Source organism: Notolepis coatsorum (genome assembly GCF_963971535.1).
Source record: "Notolepis coatsorum genome assembly, chromosome: 11".
NCBI classification, from domain to species: domain Eukaryota; kingdom Metazoa; phylum Chordata; class Actinopteri; order Aulopiformes; family Paralepididae; genus Notolepis; species Notolepis coatsorum.
The window spans coordinates 24160712-24177299 of record NC_140175.1 but is presented as its reverse complement, the minus strand read 5'-3'; the positions used below and the strand labels follow the sequence as shown (position 1 = coordinate 24177299).

The 16588-nt window shown below is 45.4% G+C and overlaps 2 protein-coding genes across 2 annotated transcripts; one reads left to right on the top strand and one right to left on the bottom strand.

Moving 5' to 3' along the window:
- Positions 1 to 236: 236 nt before the first annotated feature.
- Positions 237 to 2713, bottom strand: LOC311237034 (neurofilament light polypeptide-like; the record flags this gene model as incomplete). The annotated part of the gene is made up of 4 exons (XM_084324841.1): positions 237 to 514; positions 624 to 955; positions 1285 to 1409; positions 1661 to 2713. The coding sequence occupies 4 exons, from the start codon at positions 2711 to 2713 to the stop codon at positions 237 to 239; spliced, it is 1788 nt and encodes a 595-aa protein (XP_084180967.1).
- Positions 2714 to 3801: 1088 nt separating this feature from the next.
- On the top strand, positions 3802 to 10255 carry LOC311237033 (uncharacterized protein; the record flags this gene model as incomplete). The annotated part of the gene is made up of 5 exons (XM_084324840.1): positions 3802 to 4830; positions 6565 to 6689; positions 6904 to 8889; positions 8996 to 9020; positions 9071 to 10255. 5 exons carry the CDS (start codon positions 3802 to 3804, stop codon positions 10253 to 10255), a joined length of 4350 nt encoding a protein of 1449 aa, XP_084180966.1.
- Positions 10256 to 16588: the final 6333 nt, after the last annotated feature.

The window sequence follows — 16588 nt, the reverse complement described above, 5'->3', positions numbered from 1 at the left end:
CAGCACACAATTATTTTCACACGATTACACTGCAGTGATTGTGTAACCATTTTATTGACTACCCTGAAAGTTGGCAAGCAATTAACCTTGATTTGATACAGTAATTGATTCTATTAGACCACGTTGTACTGAGCACTGTGTTAACAATCACACATGATAAGGTAAATGCAGGTATTCTACTGTATTTGTAACTGGATGGTCTTGTTGTGACTGGAGGTTGTAGTGAGTCTACCAGCTTACTTCTTACTCTTGGTCTTCTCGGTTTCATCTTTCTTCTTTTCTTCTACAGCAGGCTTTTCACTCTTTACCTCAGGTTGCGCTTCATTTCCCTCTTCTTCCTTCTCCTCCTCTTTCTCACCCTCGTCTTTGTCGTCACCTCCTTCTTCCTTTTCTTCTCCTTCCTCTGCCTCCTCCTTGCCTTCCTGAGCCTCCTCTCCCTCTCCTTTGTCCTCCTCTTTCTCTCCTTCATCTTCAACTGTTTCTGCATCTCCCTCCTTATCAGCATCATCACCGCCTGTATCAAAAGAAACAAAGGGAATCTTTTGTTAGTGTCAGATCTCAACAGTTATTCAGACCATTTCCTCTTACAAATAAACGTGTGTCGTGAAGACAGAGGTGCTGACCTTCTTCTTCTCCTTTAGTCTCCTCTCCATCTTCCTTCTCCTCATCTCCTCCCTCCTCCTCCTTCTCCTCCTCTTCCGCCTTTGCCTCCTCCTCCTCTTCCTCAGGTGGGCTGGCCTCTTCCTGCTGTGCCTGGCTTGTGGAGATGATGTCCTCTGAGGTGTTGAAGGTGGTGCTGAGGAGGTGTGATGACGTCAGGTAGGGGGCGCTAGAGCTCAGACTGGTGAAGGGTCGGGTGAAGGAGGGTGTGGCCGATAGGGTGTGGCTGTACATACTGGACATGCCCCCAGCCACTCCCACACTGAAATGAGACTCCTCCCCCTCGAGCAGCTGCCTGCAAAGGTGGAGATCATAGGAGAGACAGATGCTGAACACTTAGTAAACAGTAGTAGTGGAGTCAAGTTTATTTGTATTGTCCATTATCATGGTAGCATGTCTCAGTGGGCTTCACAGGCCGACATAGGACCCATCATATCAAGCTTTAAATACAGTAAAATAGTAATTACCGCATTTATTATTAGCTTTATTGTTAACACTTTCTTGTCCTTGAGACAGATTAGAAAATTATTCCACATTTGATAATGAATGGATTTGAATGATCTTGAAATATTTAAGCACAAATTGACATGTATTTTTCTCAGTCCTTCATGTCGTGGCTCTTACCTATATGCAGCGATCTCAATTTCCAGGGCCATCTTAACATTGAGAAGGTCCTGATATTCCTTCAGGTAATGAGCCATCTCCTGCTTGGTGCCTCCTAGTTCATTCTCCAGCTGACCAATCGTCTCCTATAAGAAAATAAAGTACAATAATAATACTTTATATAAATTACTTTAGAAATCAATTAAGCCTAGACACTTTCACATCATATCTTAAGCCATTTTTGTTACCAAAGATTATAGATTTTATTTATTTAGTTATTTGTATGACGATCATGAGAGGTTCCTATCGTACATTCTAAATGCTAATTCCAAACACAGAAAATACACATAAGTGTATTATTAAGCATAAGTCATGCACCTGCAGTACCACTACTGACCTGCATGTCGATGACCTCAGCGCTCTGCTTGTCTTCTACATCATGTAGCTGTTTCTCCAGAGACACGTTGAGACCTCTGCAAGCATCGATCTCCAGGAGACAGGACTGAAGCTGACGCTGGAATTCTCCAGCCTCATCCTTGGATCTTTTAACAGTGTCAGTGTGCTGGGCAACGCTCTCTGTCAGGGAACCCACCTTCCCTCTGAACCACTCTTCAGCAGACTGCATGTTACTGGCTGCCAGCCTCTCATATTGGGACCGGATGTCCTTCAGAGCCCCAGAGAGGTCTGGTGCAGTGGCCTTAGTCTCCACTGCCACCTGAGCCCCCAGCTTAACCTGGGCCTGGAGCTCCACCACCTCCCCCTCATGGATCCTCTTGAGGAACGTCAGCTCGTCCAGCAGACTCTCCACCCTCTTCTCCGTCTCAGCCCTGGCTAAGGCAGCATCGTCTGCCCCACGTCGGCCCTCCATCAGCCGGCCCTCTGCCTCCTCGCGAGCCAGTATCTCTTCCTCATAATGGGCCTGCAAGGTGCTGAGAGTCTGCTCCATGTGCTCCCTCTGTCCTAGGGCTGCCTGCTGCTCAGCCCTGGCCTCATCCACAGCGCCCCTCAGGGCCCGGGCCTCCTGCTCGTACAGCGCCCGCAGGCAGGATGGCTCAGTGTGCCTCTGCCTGAGCATCAGGAGTTCTGCCTCCAGGGCCCGGTTCCGATGTTCCAGGTCCCGCACACGCTCAATGAATCCAGCAAAGCGGTCATTGAGGCCCTGCAGCTGGGCACGCTCTTGGGTACGCACGGTGCGGAACTCAGAGCTGATCTGGGCCGCCTGGCTGAGCTGCAGCTCCACGGAGGAGGAGGAGGAGGCCCGTGAGGAGGAGGAGCGCAGCGCCATGCCGGGAGAGGAGTACTGCAGACGGGAGGAGGAGAGGGGGGAGGTGTGGGAGGAGTAGACCGAGCGGGACCTTCCCCTGGTCCCCACAGCTCGGGGGGTGGCCTCTACATTCCATCGTCGGTATGAGGAGGTGGCGTAGTAGGGGTCATAACTGATGCTGCTCATGGCTGTGTGTGATGTGAGGATAGGCTGCTCTCCTTCTCCTCTCTGTCTGGATGTGAAGTTGTGTGAGGGGTTCAAGTTGAAGCCTGAACTGCTCGCTGCTGCAGTGGCTCCTGCTTATATAGGAGGAGGAGGAACTCTGACGCAAGTGTTTTATCCAAACACTGACAATGCAGGATCAATAGGCCTACCCTGCAACAGAGAGAGTGAAAGAGTGAGAGAGAGAGTGAAAGAGTGAGAGAGAGAGAGAGAGAGAGAGAGAGAGAGAGAGAGAGAGAGAGAGAGAGAGAGAGAGAGAGAGAGAGAGAGAGAGAGAGAGAGAGAGAGAGAGAGATGGGTGCGGGTGAGGGAGGGGCAAAGAGAGAAACATTGAGAGTGACAGAGAAGAGGTGAGTGGGTGCACTACGCCCCTACTTGCATTTATCTGTCAAACATGTTTAGCAGGCTCAAGATTCAAAATGTAGTTTATTGTCATTTCTATGTACTTCCATACATAATTTTTTTTTAATACTGTTCCTCCAAGTGCAGTGCAACAAGGAAGGTTCAGAAAAAATAAACCAAATTGTCTATGCACATAACATCTAAAATATCTAAAAACCATTTAGGATGAGGTATGAAAGCCATATACTGTAGGTTGACATATAAAACAGCGAATGAAGGATTAAATCAAATCAGTTAGCAGCACAGTTAATTAAAGTGTGTTTGTGAGAAAGTGGGAGGTCATAGTCTGTTCATAATCCTGACCGTCTGTGGGTAGAAACTGTCGCATCCTGCTGGAATTGGCACAAGCTGTCGACGTATAGGTGCAGATACAGCTCTTCATAGGAGTGTGGGAGCATCTGAGGTGCTGAGTCATGCTCACGCCCCTCCCCTTCGTTCAATCAATGGGCCAGACAACACTGCTCCTTCTTGCCGTGCTAGCGTTGGATCCTCAGATATATAAAGGAGAGACGCTAGCTATAGAGGTACAGTCGCTGTGAGAGCCATACACCCTGCACCTGCACACATACACTAACGCATAACACTCATTATACATCCACACACTCATCCACCACCAGCACCGTCCCCCCCATCCCCCATAGTCTGACCGGATGAGCTACCCGGTGGACACAATAGGGAGCCCCTTTAGGAGAACCATGGATAGTAGGACCACCGGTTACGGCTACAACCGCTCCAGCGGCACCCCCTCCAGCGGATTCCGATCTCAGTCCTGGTCCTGGACAAGCCCTGGCTCCACGATGACCACGTCTTACAAGAGGAGCGTTAACGTGCCCGTGTCCCGTGCCTACAGCTCCACGATGCTTAGCTCTGTAGACAGTGTTGTTGACAGGCACTCCAACGAAAAAGAGCAGCTCCACGGGCTTAACGACCGCTTCGCCGGTTACATTGACAAGGTGCACTACCTGGAGCAGCAGAACCAGCAGATTGAGGCAGAGATTGAGGCACTGCGGCAGAAGCAGGTGTCTCGGACCCAGCTGGGTGATCTCTATGACCAGGAGCTGGAGGAGCTGCGCTCCATGTTGGAGCAGATCCACCACGAGAAGACGCAGATACAGCTTGACACCGATCACATTGAGGAGGACACCCAGCGGCTTAGGGACCGCTTCGACGTGGAAGCCCGCATCCGGGAAGATACAGAGGCCATCATCCGTGTCCTGGGGAAGGAAATGGGCGACTCTGAGTTGGTGAAGTCCGAGATGGAGAAGAAAGTTAATTCGCTGCAGGATGAGATCGCCTTCATCTGCAATAACCACGAGAAGGAGGTGAGCGACCTCCTTGCCCAGGTGCAGGCGTCACAGGTGACCATGGAGAGGAAAGACTTCCAGAAGGCAGATATCACCGAGGCGCTCCGGGAGATCCGTTCTCAACTGGAGGGATACTCCAACCAGAACCTGCAGCAGGCGGAGAACCAGTTCATGTGCCGCTACACCAAGCTCACGGAGGCTGCAGAGCAAAATAAAGACGCCATCAAGTCCGCCCGTGATGAGATAACAGACTACCGTCGCCAGCTCCAATCGAAGACGGTGGAGTTGGAGTCTGTCTGCGGGACCAGGGAGTCACTGGAGAGGCAGCTGGATGACATCGAGGACCGCCACAACAACGACCTGTCCAGCTTGCAGGTAGGAGAACAATTTAGAGATATTTTACAAGGTGAATGGAGCAGAGTAGTTAATTAAGTGTTGATATTTTTTGTTATCATAGCTTATATATAGTAATCTAGTATTAGTAATATCAACAATGATACTAACCTACTACTACTACTACTACTACTACTACTACTACTACTACTACTACTACTACTACTACTACTACTACTACTACTACTACTACTACTACTACTAGTAGTAATAATAACAATAATGATAATAAAAAGAACAAGAAGAGAAATAGGGTCACCAACCCCGGAGCTGTGAGCTGGATTCGCCTGTTCGAATCCAGCTCACAGCTCCGGGGTTGTCACCTGCTTGGCTGGCCGTCCACACTAATACAATTGGCTGTATTAGAGGGTGGGAGAAGCTGGCGGGGTGGGTCCGGGTCGTTGTAAACAGCGACTCCTACAGTTCGGTCGGGGCGCCTGCTAAGCGCGGATAGGACTTGAGGGGGATAGTGTGATCCTCCCACACGCTACGCCCTCTCAATGAGAATCCGCGCTGCCAGGTGAAAAGAAGCGGTGATTGGCTGGACGTGTGTCGGAGGAAGCACGTGGTAGCCTCCACTCTCCCAGATGATCTGACTGTGGGGGGTAAGTGCGCAGCGACCAGGAAGGGACTGGGAATTGGCATACGACTAACATTGGGATGGGAGAAAATCGGAGGAAAATGGAGGGGGAAAAAGATCAATAAAAAAAAATAAGAGAAATAGGAGCAGTAGCTGTGAATGTGAGGAACAAAAATTGTAAAGTGCTTTTGGATAAACGTGCTATATAAATGCACGATTTACCATTTTTTATTTGACCATTTAGTAATAATAGTAATACTTTATTAAATGTTCTCTTTAGTTTTCTCCAAGGCAGACACATTTCTGTCTAGATTGCTTTTTTTATTAAGCATAATCCATAGAAGCTTCTTCAATTGTTTCACATTGACAATGATATTGACACCGTTTCTATTTGCTAACAGAAATGTGCAAACCTGCATGCAAATGTGTATTATGACATTTATACAAATATAAGAAAAATATCAAATTAAACATAATTAATTACCCCACTCAGGTCAGTGAGTCAGAAGACTGGATACAATTTATTTTAACATCATGTTTATTTTACCATCCTGTCTCTGTCACCCTATTCTGTTCTCCTGCTCTGTTCTCCTGCTCTGTTCTCCTGCTCTGTTCTCCTGCTCTGTTCTCCTCATCTTTTCTCCTTCTCTGTTCTCCTTCTCTGTTCTCCTCGTCTGTTCTTCTTCTCTGTTCTCCTGCTCTGTTCTCCTCCTCTCTTCTCCTGCTCTGTGCTCCTGCTCTGTTCTCCTCCTCTCTTCTCCTGCTCTGTTATCCTCCTCTCTTCTCCTGCTCTGTTCTCCTTCTCTGTTCTCCTCCTCTGTTCTCCTGCTCTGTTCTCCTCCTCTGTTCTCCTGCTCTGTTCTCCTGCTCTGTTCTCCTCCTCTGTTCTCCTGCTCTGTTCTCCTCTCTTCTCCTGCTCTGTTTTCCTGCTCTGTTCTCGTCCTCTGTTCTCCTGCTCTGTTCTCCTGCTCTGTTCTCCTCCTCTGTTCTCCTCCTCTCTTCTCCTGCTCTGTTATCCTCCTCTGTTCTCCTGCTCTGTTCTCCTGCTCTGTTCTCCTCCTCTGTTCTCCTGCTCTGTTCTCCTTCTCTGTTCTCCTTCTCTGCTCACTAACACGTCACACTTGGTGTTTTCCCAGGAGACCATTCACCAGCTGGACAATGAGCTCAAGGGCACAAAGTGGGAGATGGCACGTCATCTCCGTGAGTACCAGGACCTGCTCAACGTCAAGATGGCCTTGGACATCGAGATCGCAGCATACAGGTATACAGGTCTCAGACCAGCACTTATACCTCTCTGACAATGGGAACTCACTCAATTATTTTGATTTGACTTTCAACATTTTTATTATCATCATGTGGACTTAACCATGACATTTTAAAGGCATTTTAGAGCCAATCGCACGTTAATGTATTTTAAATGTAAAGGTTGTTGGGCGGATGATCGTATATGACTTGTATTTTTGTTTTCCCATCAGGAATCTCCTAGAAGGAGAGGAAACTCACTTCAACACGTTCCCTTACCGCCAGGCCGTCACCTCCATGGTCCCCAAGTCTAAGAATGAGCCGCCCAAACTGAAGGTCCAGCACAAGTTTGTGGAGGAGATCATCGAGGAGACCACAGTGGAGGACGACACGGATAACCTGGATGAGGCCCTGGCAGAGATAGCACAAGAGCTGTCTGCCAAACTGGGAGGTGGAGGAGATGGGGGAGAGGAGGAAGGCGAGGGAGATGATGCAGGCGGTGATGAGGAAGAGGGAGAAGGTGGTGAGGAAGGAGAGGAAGGTGAGGGAGAAGGAGAGGGCAGAGATGACAGAGACAATTATGAAGATGAAGTGGGAGGCAAGGAAGGAGAGGAAGAGGAAGTAGAGGATGCAGAAGTTGAGGAAACTGTGTTATGCTCCAAGGCCCCAGAGTCAAAGGCCTCTCCTGACAAAGAGAAGGCAGGAGACAAAGAGGGCAGTGGAGGAGAAGAGGAGGCAGCAGGAGAGGAGGATGAAGAGGAGGGTGGGGATAAGGATGAAGATGCAGAAATTCAGCTCTTATCTGCTAAGTCTGAGTCTCTCAAGCCCGAATCTCCTAAGTCTGAATCTCCTAAGATCGTATCTCCTAAGTCTGCATCTCCCAAGCTTGTATCTCCTAAGTCTGAATCTCCCATGCCCGGATCTCCTACATCTGAATCTCGCAAGCCCGGATCTTCTAAGTCTGAATCTCCTAAGATCGGGTCTCCTAAATCTGAATCTCCCAAGCTTGTATCTCCTATGTCTGAATCTCCCATGGTTGTATCTCCTACATCTGAATCTTCCAAGCCCGAATCTCCTAAATCTTATTCTCCTAAGATCAGATCTCCTAAGTCTGAATCTCCCAAGCTTGTATCTCCTAAGTCTGAATCTCCCATGCCCGGATCTCCTAAGTCTGATTCTCCCAAGCTTGTAGCTCCTACATCTGAATCTCCTAAGATCAGATCTCCTAAGTCTGAATCTCCAAAGCTTGGATCTCCTAAATCTGAATCTCCGAAGCCTGGATCTCCTATGTCTGAGTCATCTAAGGCTGGTTCTCCGAAGTCTGAATCTCCCAAGCCTGGATCTCCTACATCTGAATCTCCTAAGCTTGGATCTCCTAAGTCTGAATCTCCCAAGCCTGGATCTCCTAAGTCTGAATCTCCAAAGCTTGGATCTCTTAAGTCTGAGTCATCTAAGGCTGGTTCTCCCAAGTCTGAATCTCCTAAGATCGGTTCTCCTAAGTCTGAATCTCCCATGCCTGGATCTCCTAAGTCTGATTCTCCCAAGCTTGTATCTCCTAAGTCTGAATCTCCAATGGCCGGATCTCCTACATCTGAATCTCCCAAGCCCGGATCTTCTAAGTCTGAATCTCCTAAGATCGGATCTCCTAAGTCTGAATCTCCCAAGCTTGTATCTCCTAAGTCTGAATCTCCCATGCCCGGATCTCCTAAGTCTGATTCTCCCAAGCTCGGATCTCCTAAATCTGAATCTCCCATGCCTGGATCTCCTAAGTCTGATTCTCCCAAGCTTGTATCTCCTAAGTCTGAATCTCCCATGCCCGGATCTCCTAAATCTGAATCTCCAAAGCCAGGTTCTCCTAAATCTGAATATCCCAAGACCGGATCTCCTAAGTCTGAATCTCCTAAGATCGGATCTCCTAAGTATGAATCTCCCAAGCTTGTATCTCCGATGTCTGAATCTCCCATGCCCGGATCTCCTAAGTCTGATTCTCCCAAGCTCGGATCTCCTAAATCTGAATCTCCCAAGCCAGGTTCTCCTAAATCTGAATCTCCCAAGACCGGATCTCCTAAGTCTGAATCTCCTAAGCTTGTATCTCCTATGTCTGAATCTCCCATGCCCGGATCTCCTAAGTCTGATTCTCCCAAGCTTGTATCTCCTACATCTGAATCTCCCAAGCTCAGATCTCCTATTTCTGAATCTCCCAAGACCGGATCTCCTATGTCTGAATCTCCTAAGCTTGGATCTCCTAAGTCTGAATCTCCCAAGCTTGGATCTCCTAAGTCTGAATCTCCCAAGCTTGTATCTCCTACATCTGAATCTCCCAAGCCCGGGTCGTCTACGTCTAAATCTCGTAAGATCGGATCTCCTAAGTCTGAATCTCCCAAGATTGTATCTCCTAAGTCTGAATCTCCCATCCCGGGATCTCCTAAGTCTGATTCTCCCATGCCCGGATCTCCTAAATCTGAATCTCCTAAGCTCGAATCTCCTAAGTCTGAATCTCCCAAGACCGGATCTCCTATGTCTGAATCTCCTATGATCGGATCTCCTAAGTCTGAATCTCCTAAACTCAGATCTCCTAAATCTGAATCTCTTAAGCCCGGTTCTCTTAAATCTGAATCTCCCAAGCCCGGATCTACTACGTCTGAATCTCCCAAGCCTGGATCTCCTATGTCTGAATCATCTAAGGCTGGTTCTCCCAAGTCTGATTCTCCCAAGCTTGGATCTCCTAAGTCTGAATCTCCCAAGCCCGGATCTCCTAAGTCTGAATCTCCTAAGCTTGGATCTCCTAAGTCTGAATCTCCCAAGCCCGGATCTCCTACGTGTGAATCACCCAAGCTTGTATCTCCTAAGTCTGAATCTCTCAAGCCCGGATCTCCTACATCTGAATCTCCCAAGCCTGGATCTTCTAAGTCTGAATCTCCTAAGATCGGATCTCCTATGTCTGAATCTCCCAAGCGTGTATCTCCTAAGTCTGAATCTCCCATGCCCGGATCTCCTAAATCTGAATCTCCCAAGCCCGGTTCTCCTATGTCTGATTCTCCCAAGCTTGGATCTCCTAAATCTGAATCTCCCAAGCTAGGTTCTCCTAAGTCTGAATCTCCCAAGCTCAGATCTCCTATTTCTGAATCTCCCAAGACCAGATCTCCTAAGTCTGAATCTCCCAAGCCCGGATCTCCTAAGTCTGAATCTCCTAAGCTTGGATCTCCTAAGTCTGAATCTCCCAAGCCCGGATCTCCTACGTCTGAATCTCCTAAGCTTGGATCTCCTAAGTCTGAATCTCCCAAGCCTGGATCTCCTATGTCTGAGTCATATAAGGCTGGTTCTCCCAAGTCTGAATCTCCCAAGCTCGGATCCCCTAAGTCTGAATCTCCTAAGATCGGATCTCCCAAGTCTGAATCTCCCAAGCCCGGATCCCCTAAGTCTGAATCTCCTAAGCTCGGATCTCCTAAATCTGAATCTCCCAAGCATGTAACCAAATCTGTCACTGAGACACTGAAGGAGGTGGAAGACGTCGTACAGGAGAAGATGGTCTCCAGCAAGAAGCCAGAGAAGCACTCTATCAAGCAGGTGACAGAGACAGAGTGAGCACGCTTCAGCCAACCAACCCAGAGAAGGATGAAGAGGAGGGAGGGGCAGAGGAAGAAACAATGATAAGCAATCAAACCAGAACTACAGTAACATATGTTGAACATAATGTAATGTACAGTCTCACATATGCCAGTCAGCCACTGTATTCCTCTACTGCGCTATAAGTAGCTATTTTGGTCCTTGCGGGTATCCGTGTGTATATATGACTTCTGCGCATGTGCAATAAAGTTATCTCCCTGCCCCGCCAAGTACGTTGTGGACGTGTGTCTTTTGCTCCTGCAGTCTAACTCGACAAAAGTATATTACCATACCTAACAAGTATGTAGCTAGACATCCGTGTCATAAATATGAACAGTGCAACAACATAACAAACCAATCATAAAGCTAGAGTGATGTAATAAAGATCTAAAGACCACTCTCAAACATACATATTATGCGAAGTAAAACAATTAATTCTAATAATAATGATAATAATAATAAAAATATATAAATGCATGTTGAGTGAAAGCTTTAAATGCGCTTCGCTACAGATGCGGTCAGGAGTGTGTGAGTGAGACATTCTATTATATTCTTTCTTTCTGCATTCACAGGTGGGATGTGTCTGCATAGCTCAGTTCGGGGGAATCTCTTCCTCTCTTATACTATGTTTGTATCTATGGAAGGGAGACACTGTGCACATGTAAATATATAGTATAGAAATATATGCGGGTGGGTGTAAGAGTGAGAAATGTTGATGACGTTATATGATGTTTTTTCTGTTTAAGATAAAGGGGGGGGGGCTCTACACCTGCTCTTTTGAAGTAGCCTCTTACTTGATATGGGAAGATACCAGCTGAGCCAAAAAGAAACGACTAACAAATACACAACAGACAGTGAAGAAAGAGAAATACATTTGGTGCAATGAACTCATGACCAACATACAGTACCCAAAAGAAAATAAAGCTTAAATAAACCTGAAGAGACTCCTAGCCTTAAACATGCTTTTTCATCAACTGTGAGTGCAATTGAAAATATAAACAAATGTGCACACAATGTATTCTTGCATGCATAGGATGGACTTGAATTTGAATACTGAACATAAATGAGGTGCTACTGTGTGCAAACCCATGTCTTTACTCACCACGAATGACTTCCCAACAGCATTTGCTCAATAAATGTCATATTGAAGTTAAAGAAATAGAAACAGCCTTGTGTCGTTTCCTGATTGTGTTTTACTGTTTTATTGTGTGTATTTTATGAGAGAGAGAGAGAGAGAGAGAGAGAGAGAGAGAGAGAGAGAGAGAGAGAGAGAGAGAGAGAGAGAGGAAGGAAGAAAGATAGGTACACTCAAACATTTTGAGAAATACTTTTATTTGCCATCTTCCTAGCCAACAAAAGTGAATATACAACTTCCCATAACTCTAAAACTGATGTACAGAGAAGTAATCAGTCTTCTTGTATGACTCTGGGGAAGTCAATACATGTACTGTATTTAAAAAATGCAATAAATTTATTTCCCAGAGTGTTCTGTAGTATAATTTGCCTCTTAAATTATACATATTCTTAATCATTATATTAACTCCCATTTTGGAACTCAAGAGAAAGGTTTTAGAATAAATCCTCAGGTGACTTAAAGGAAAACTCCAACATTTTGGGAAATTAGCTTATTTAACATCTTCCCTGGAGTTAGACAAGAAGATACATACCTTTTTTGTCTCTCTGCATGCATTAGGCTTAGGGAACGCCCGCACCGTTAGCGTAGCTTAGCTTCATCACTGGAAGTGGAGCAGTCCTTTACCCTGAAGTTCCCTACAGTCCCCTACAGTCACGAAATACACTCCAAATACAACTCCAAAACGTTCCTGTAAACATGTTGTGACCTGTGTATTTACCACGTGGAGAAATACAAAATAATTGAATTTGACATTTACGTTTTCTAAGCAAATATACTCGGAACAATTTTTTGCCGAACCACTCCTCTCTGGGCTCAGTGATTTCACGCAACGTAGTGCTACTTTCTAACGTGACGTCAGTGTTTGTTTACATTTTCATTTCATTCAAAGGATCCGAACCGATTGAAGTTTATGGATACCATGACTGTGGTAAGATTTAAGGGGCTAGCGTTACACAATAAATGAGTTATAATAATACCACAAGTGTGGATTCACTCACCCAAACCCTGTAGCCATGCATCGCAGTCAGGAAAGGGGCTAACTAGGTCGATAGTCCAGCAACGTTATGTCCTATTCATCAATCTCACAATATTCGCTAACGTTAGACAGATGGAATACAGCCTTCCATCTAAAAACATAAATGAAAACTTACCACAGTCATGGTATCCATAATCTTCAATCGGTTCGGATCCTTTGAATGAAATGAATAGTTGAACTTTTGTTGCACTTTTTTGTGTTTATTTCATGTTTTGAAAGATTGCGTATTACTGCAATATTTATTTTTTACATAAATCATAGTGGTTCAAAACTTTGGGTCGCGACTTAATGACTAATATAAGGAAAATGTTGGGTCCCGAGGCTAGACCAGTTGAGAACCACTGCCCTAGATCAGGGGTGCCCAAACTTTTCAGGCCGTGATCCCCAAATAACGGTGTCAGAGAGCCGCGACCCCCACTATTATAAAAAAAAATAAAAATTATAATTTTCTTTTTTTTATATAGAAATGGAAATGTATGGTTGAAACATGCAAACGTTCAAACGCATAAGCATTGGAGGCTTTTAACCAGGGCCTGACTGGGGAAATCATTCAGGCCAGGAAATATAGTGCAAAATATAGCCCCCAGTCAGACCACTTTTTAAGCAGGGGGTCTGTGTGGGGGTCCCCTACCAGGAAATTTTTTGTTACAAAGACTTAATTTCCTGCATTCTGGTGCAGGAATTTTTTTATTTGTACCCTTTAAATGCCAGTGTTTGTGATGGCATCACACAAATTATTGTTAAAAAACAGGCTAGCCTATGTATGATTAGCAACAACACTTTTGATGGATTTTCTGTTTTTTTGTAATGTCAGATTGAAAAAAATACAATCTTTTATTCAACTTCAGCCCTGATCATAACACCACGTATTCATTTTATAATTCTAACCCTTTAAGTGTGTGTGATGGCATATATTTGCAATATATCAAATGCAAAGTAGATTTTTCTGGGGGGGATTATTACAGGCTAGCATGTGCATACAACTTGAAACCATAGGGCCACCTCTCATTTCTAAATTTTTCATTTATTGACACCCTGGTGTACAAGCAAAAGTGAGCTCCATTTTTAATTAATAGTAACATATAAACATGAAAAAGGCATGTAGGCTACTTGAAGCCTCCAGTGCACATACACTGAGAATGGACTATAAGGCGAAGTAGCTAGTGCTCAGCTAACATTTATCTGCTGTTTACAGCCTCACAGCCAATAATTAATTTACGATATAAATATTTGTTCCTTTTTCTCACCCGTCATGAAATGGGTAGAGAAGATATACGTATGATTTGACTTGGGGGACCAGTGTCTGCTTTGATAGACTCTCCCGTCTGCATCTACGTGTGCCCTCTTGATAGCTGCCAGCCACTTTTTCCTCAGTGATGGCTCAGCTGGTATTATTATAAAACTTGCGATTTTTTTATTTTTTATTTAGTTATTAGTACAAAACGTAACACAGCTCTTTGACATTGTGATGCACTGAAGAAAATTACCTTTGATTGTGTTTAATTTGCCGCTTTTCCGATCAGTTTTCTGCACTAAATGAAGCGTACACAATGTACCTGGGGTGAATGTTTCCCCCAAGCCGTAGTTGCGTAGCAACAACAGACAGGAAGTTGACTTCGAGAATTAATCATTATACTGCTAGTCACTTACGTAGTAGTATTCATTGTTATATACTCTAACATTAGATTGTAATATCTGATTTGATTATATTGCATTTTCTTGGCCCTATAACTTTAAGTATCTGGCCCTATGAAAAGGACGCAGATGTTGCCCTGCTCTCTTTATGGCAGACTGAAGAAGGTATCTTACCCAGGTGTTGCCCTGCCCTCTTTATGGCAGACTGAAGAAGGTATCTTACCCAGGTGTTGCCCTGCCCTCTTTATGGCAGACTGAAGAAGGTATCTTACCCAGATGTTGCCCTGCCCTCTTTATGGCAGACTGAAGAAGGTATCTTACCCAGGTGTTGGCCTGCTCTCTTTATGGCAGACTGAAGAAGGTATCTTACCCAGGTGTTGCCCTGCTCTCTTTATAGCAGACTGAAGAAGGTATCTTACCCAGGTGTTGGCCTGCTCTCTTTATGGCAGAATGAAGAAGGTATCTTACCCAGATGTTGGCCTGCCCTCTTTATGGCAGACTGAAGAAGGTATCTTATCCAGATGGTGCCCTGTCCTCTTTATGGCAGACTGAAGAAGGTTTGTTTTGTACAGAACTATGGACTATTAACCTCTTAAGCCCTAGCCATATTTTCAGAAAATCTAAAAGTACACACCTGCCGGCCAAATCCTCCCTGCTGACCGACCATTCCATCAGTGGATAATATAGCCGTGGCCTCATCTCCGACTGCCACGGACCTTTGTGTAGTCCTTGACGACGGGCTGAACTTCTCCGCTCACATCGCCGCAACAACCAGAACCTGCAGATTCCTCCTGAGCAATGTCAGAAGGATCCGCCCCTTCCTGACAAAAGAAGCCACCCAACTCCTTGTCCAATCAACAGTCATGTCTCGCCTAGACTTGCTGGTCTGCCGATCACCGCCACCAAGCCTCTTTAACTCATCCAGAACACAGCTGCCCGCCTGATCTCCAACCTACCAAAGTCAGCCCATGTTACCCCACTTCTTAGGGACCTGTACTTGCTCCCCGTTGCCGCACAAATCTGGTTAAAGGTCCTTGACCTGCATATCACGCAGCGAAGGGAACGGCAAAATGTAAATGTAAATGTAGACATAAAATTCAGGCCACTTTTTTGTCAACCACTTACCCCGGAGTTGTTAAAATGCTCCCAACTTCTCAAATTTAAATGGAGAGACTGTCTCTTTACTGGGGGTTGAAATATTAATGAGAAGAGAGTGTTTCACAAATAAGCGTAACAGAAAGAAGCATTTTGTATAAAAGTATTCTGTACTTCTGTATGACAACTATTAAAGAAACTTGAAACTTGAAGTGGCCCAGATTTAATATTTTAGTTAATATATAATGTTTCTGAGTAAGTAAAATAAAATGACATGATGTACCAACCGTCAAGGAGATCTAAAGTTAATTTCACTCAATGTTAATTTGCTCAGTTGTAATTTGCTGTACCATACATGCAGGGCCACCTCAGGGGGTGTGCGAGCAGTGCGGTCGCACAGGGCCTCGCGGGAAGGGGGGCCTCGCGAAATAAAAAATACTTTTTTTTTTTTTTTTTTGCGAGGCCCCCCTTCCCGCGAGGCCCTTTTTCATCACAGACCTAAAATCTAGTTTTGCTTATATGCTTATATATTTCACATTAGACACGTTTGTAGAATGTGTCTGACTTGTTCCTGGGTCTGCAGACATACTCACTATTGGAGCTCAGCCTCTGGGGTTCTGCAGCAGACATACTGTTACAAAGGATCAGATTAAACCGAATATATATATTTATTTATTGATATATATTGCATAGTATTTGTATATCGTTTGATATCCCTTGTATATTCCTTGTACATATACACGGAATATCCCTTTAGCCCAGACCATAATATTTCATTCTCCTATTGGACAGCGGTCCACAGGCGCCGGAGCCGTGCCTCCAGAGTCAGGTTCAAAGTCACCGTCAAGACATGTCTGGACATGCCCGGCCTTTGCCCAGGGATACGAGACAGAAATGTCGTTGGCACTAGTTTGTTCACCGTGCATATAAATATGGCGCAGGTGAATACAGAAGCACTTAGTCAGAAGTCAAGAGTTACCCAATAAGTTGAAGCCTCACCCACGATACGTGCGGTGAAGTATGGCCTGTTTGGCCCCAGAATAGAGCATTGAGACCGCGTGCGAATTAATAACTGAATTGTCAGAGTTTGGCGCTATACCGTCGAGTGCGACATATTTCTATTAAGTCATTAATAGTCTATTTGTGTATAGTGTATCGTGCGGCTAAAGTTCTACAGTGACCAGCATCACCAACGCTTCCTCGTATTAGCTAGAGTTCTTATCCAGGCTGGGCTGCTTTCATGGCGCTTTCACCCGAGGATACCTAGACGAGAACCGTGTGGACATGTACACTGGATTAATCTACCCGACGACTACATAGCCCTTTGCGGCTGGATTATATTTGCTTTGGTCCTGTGATTTATGGAGCGGAGAATCGCCGACGCTTACACGTGTTGGATTTACCCCGCGAG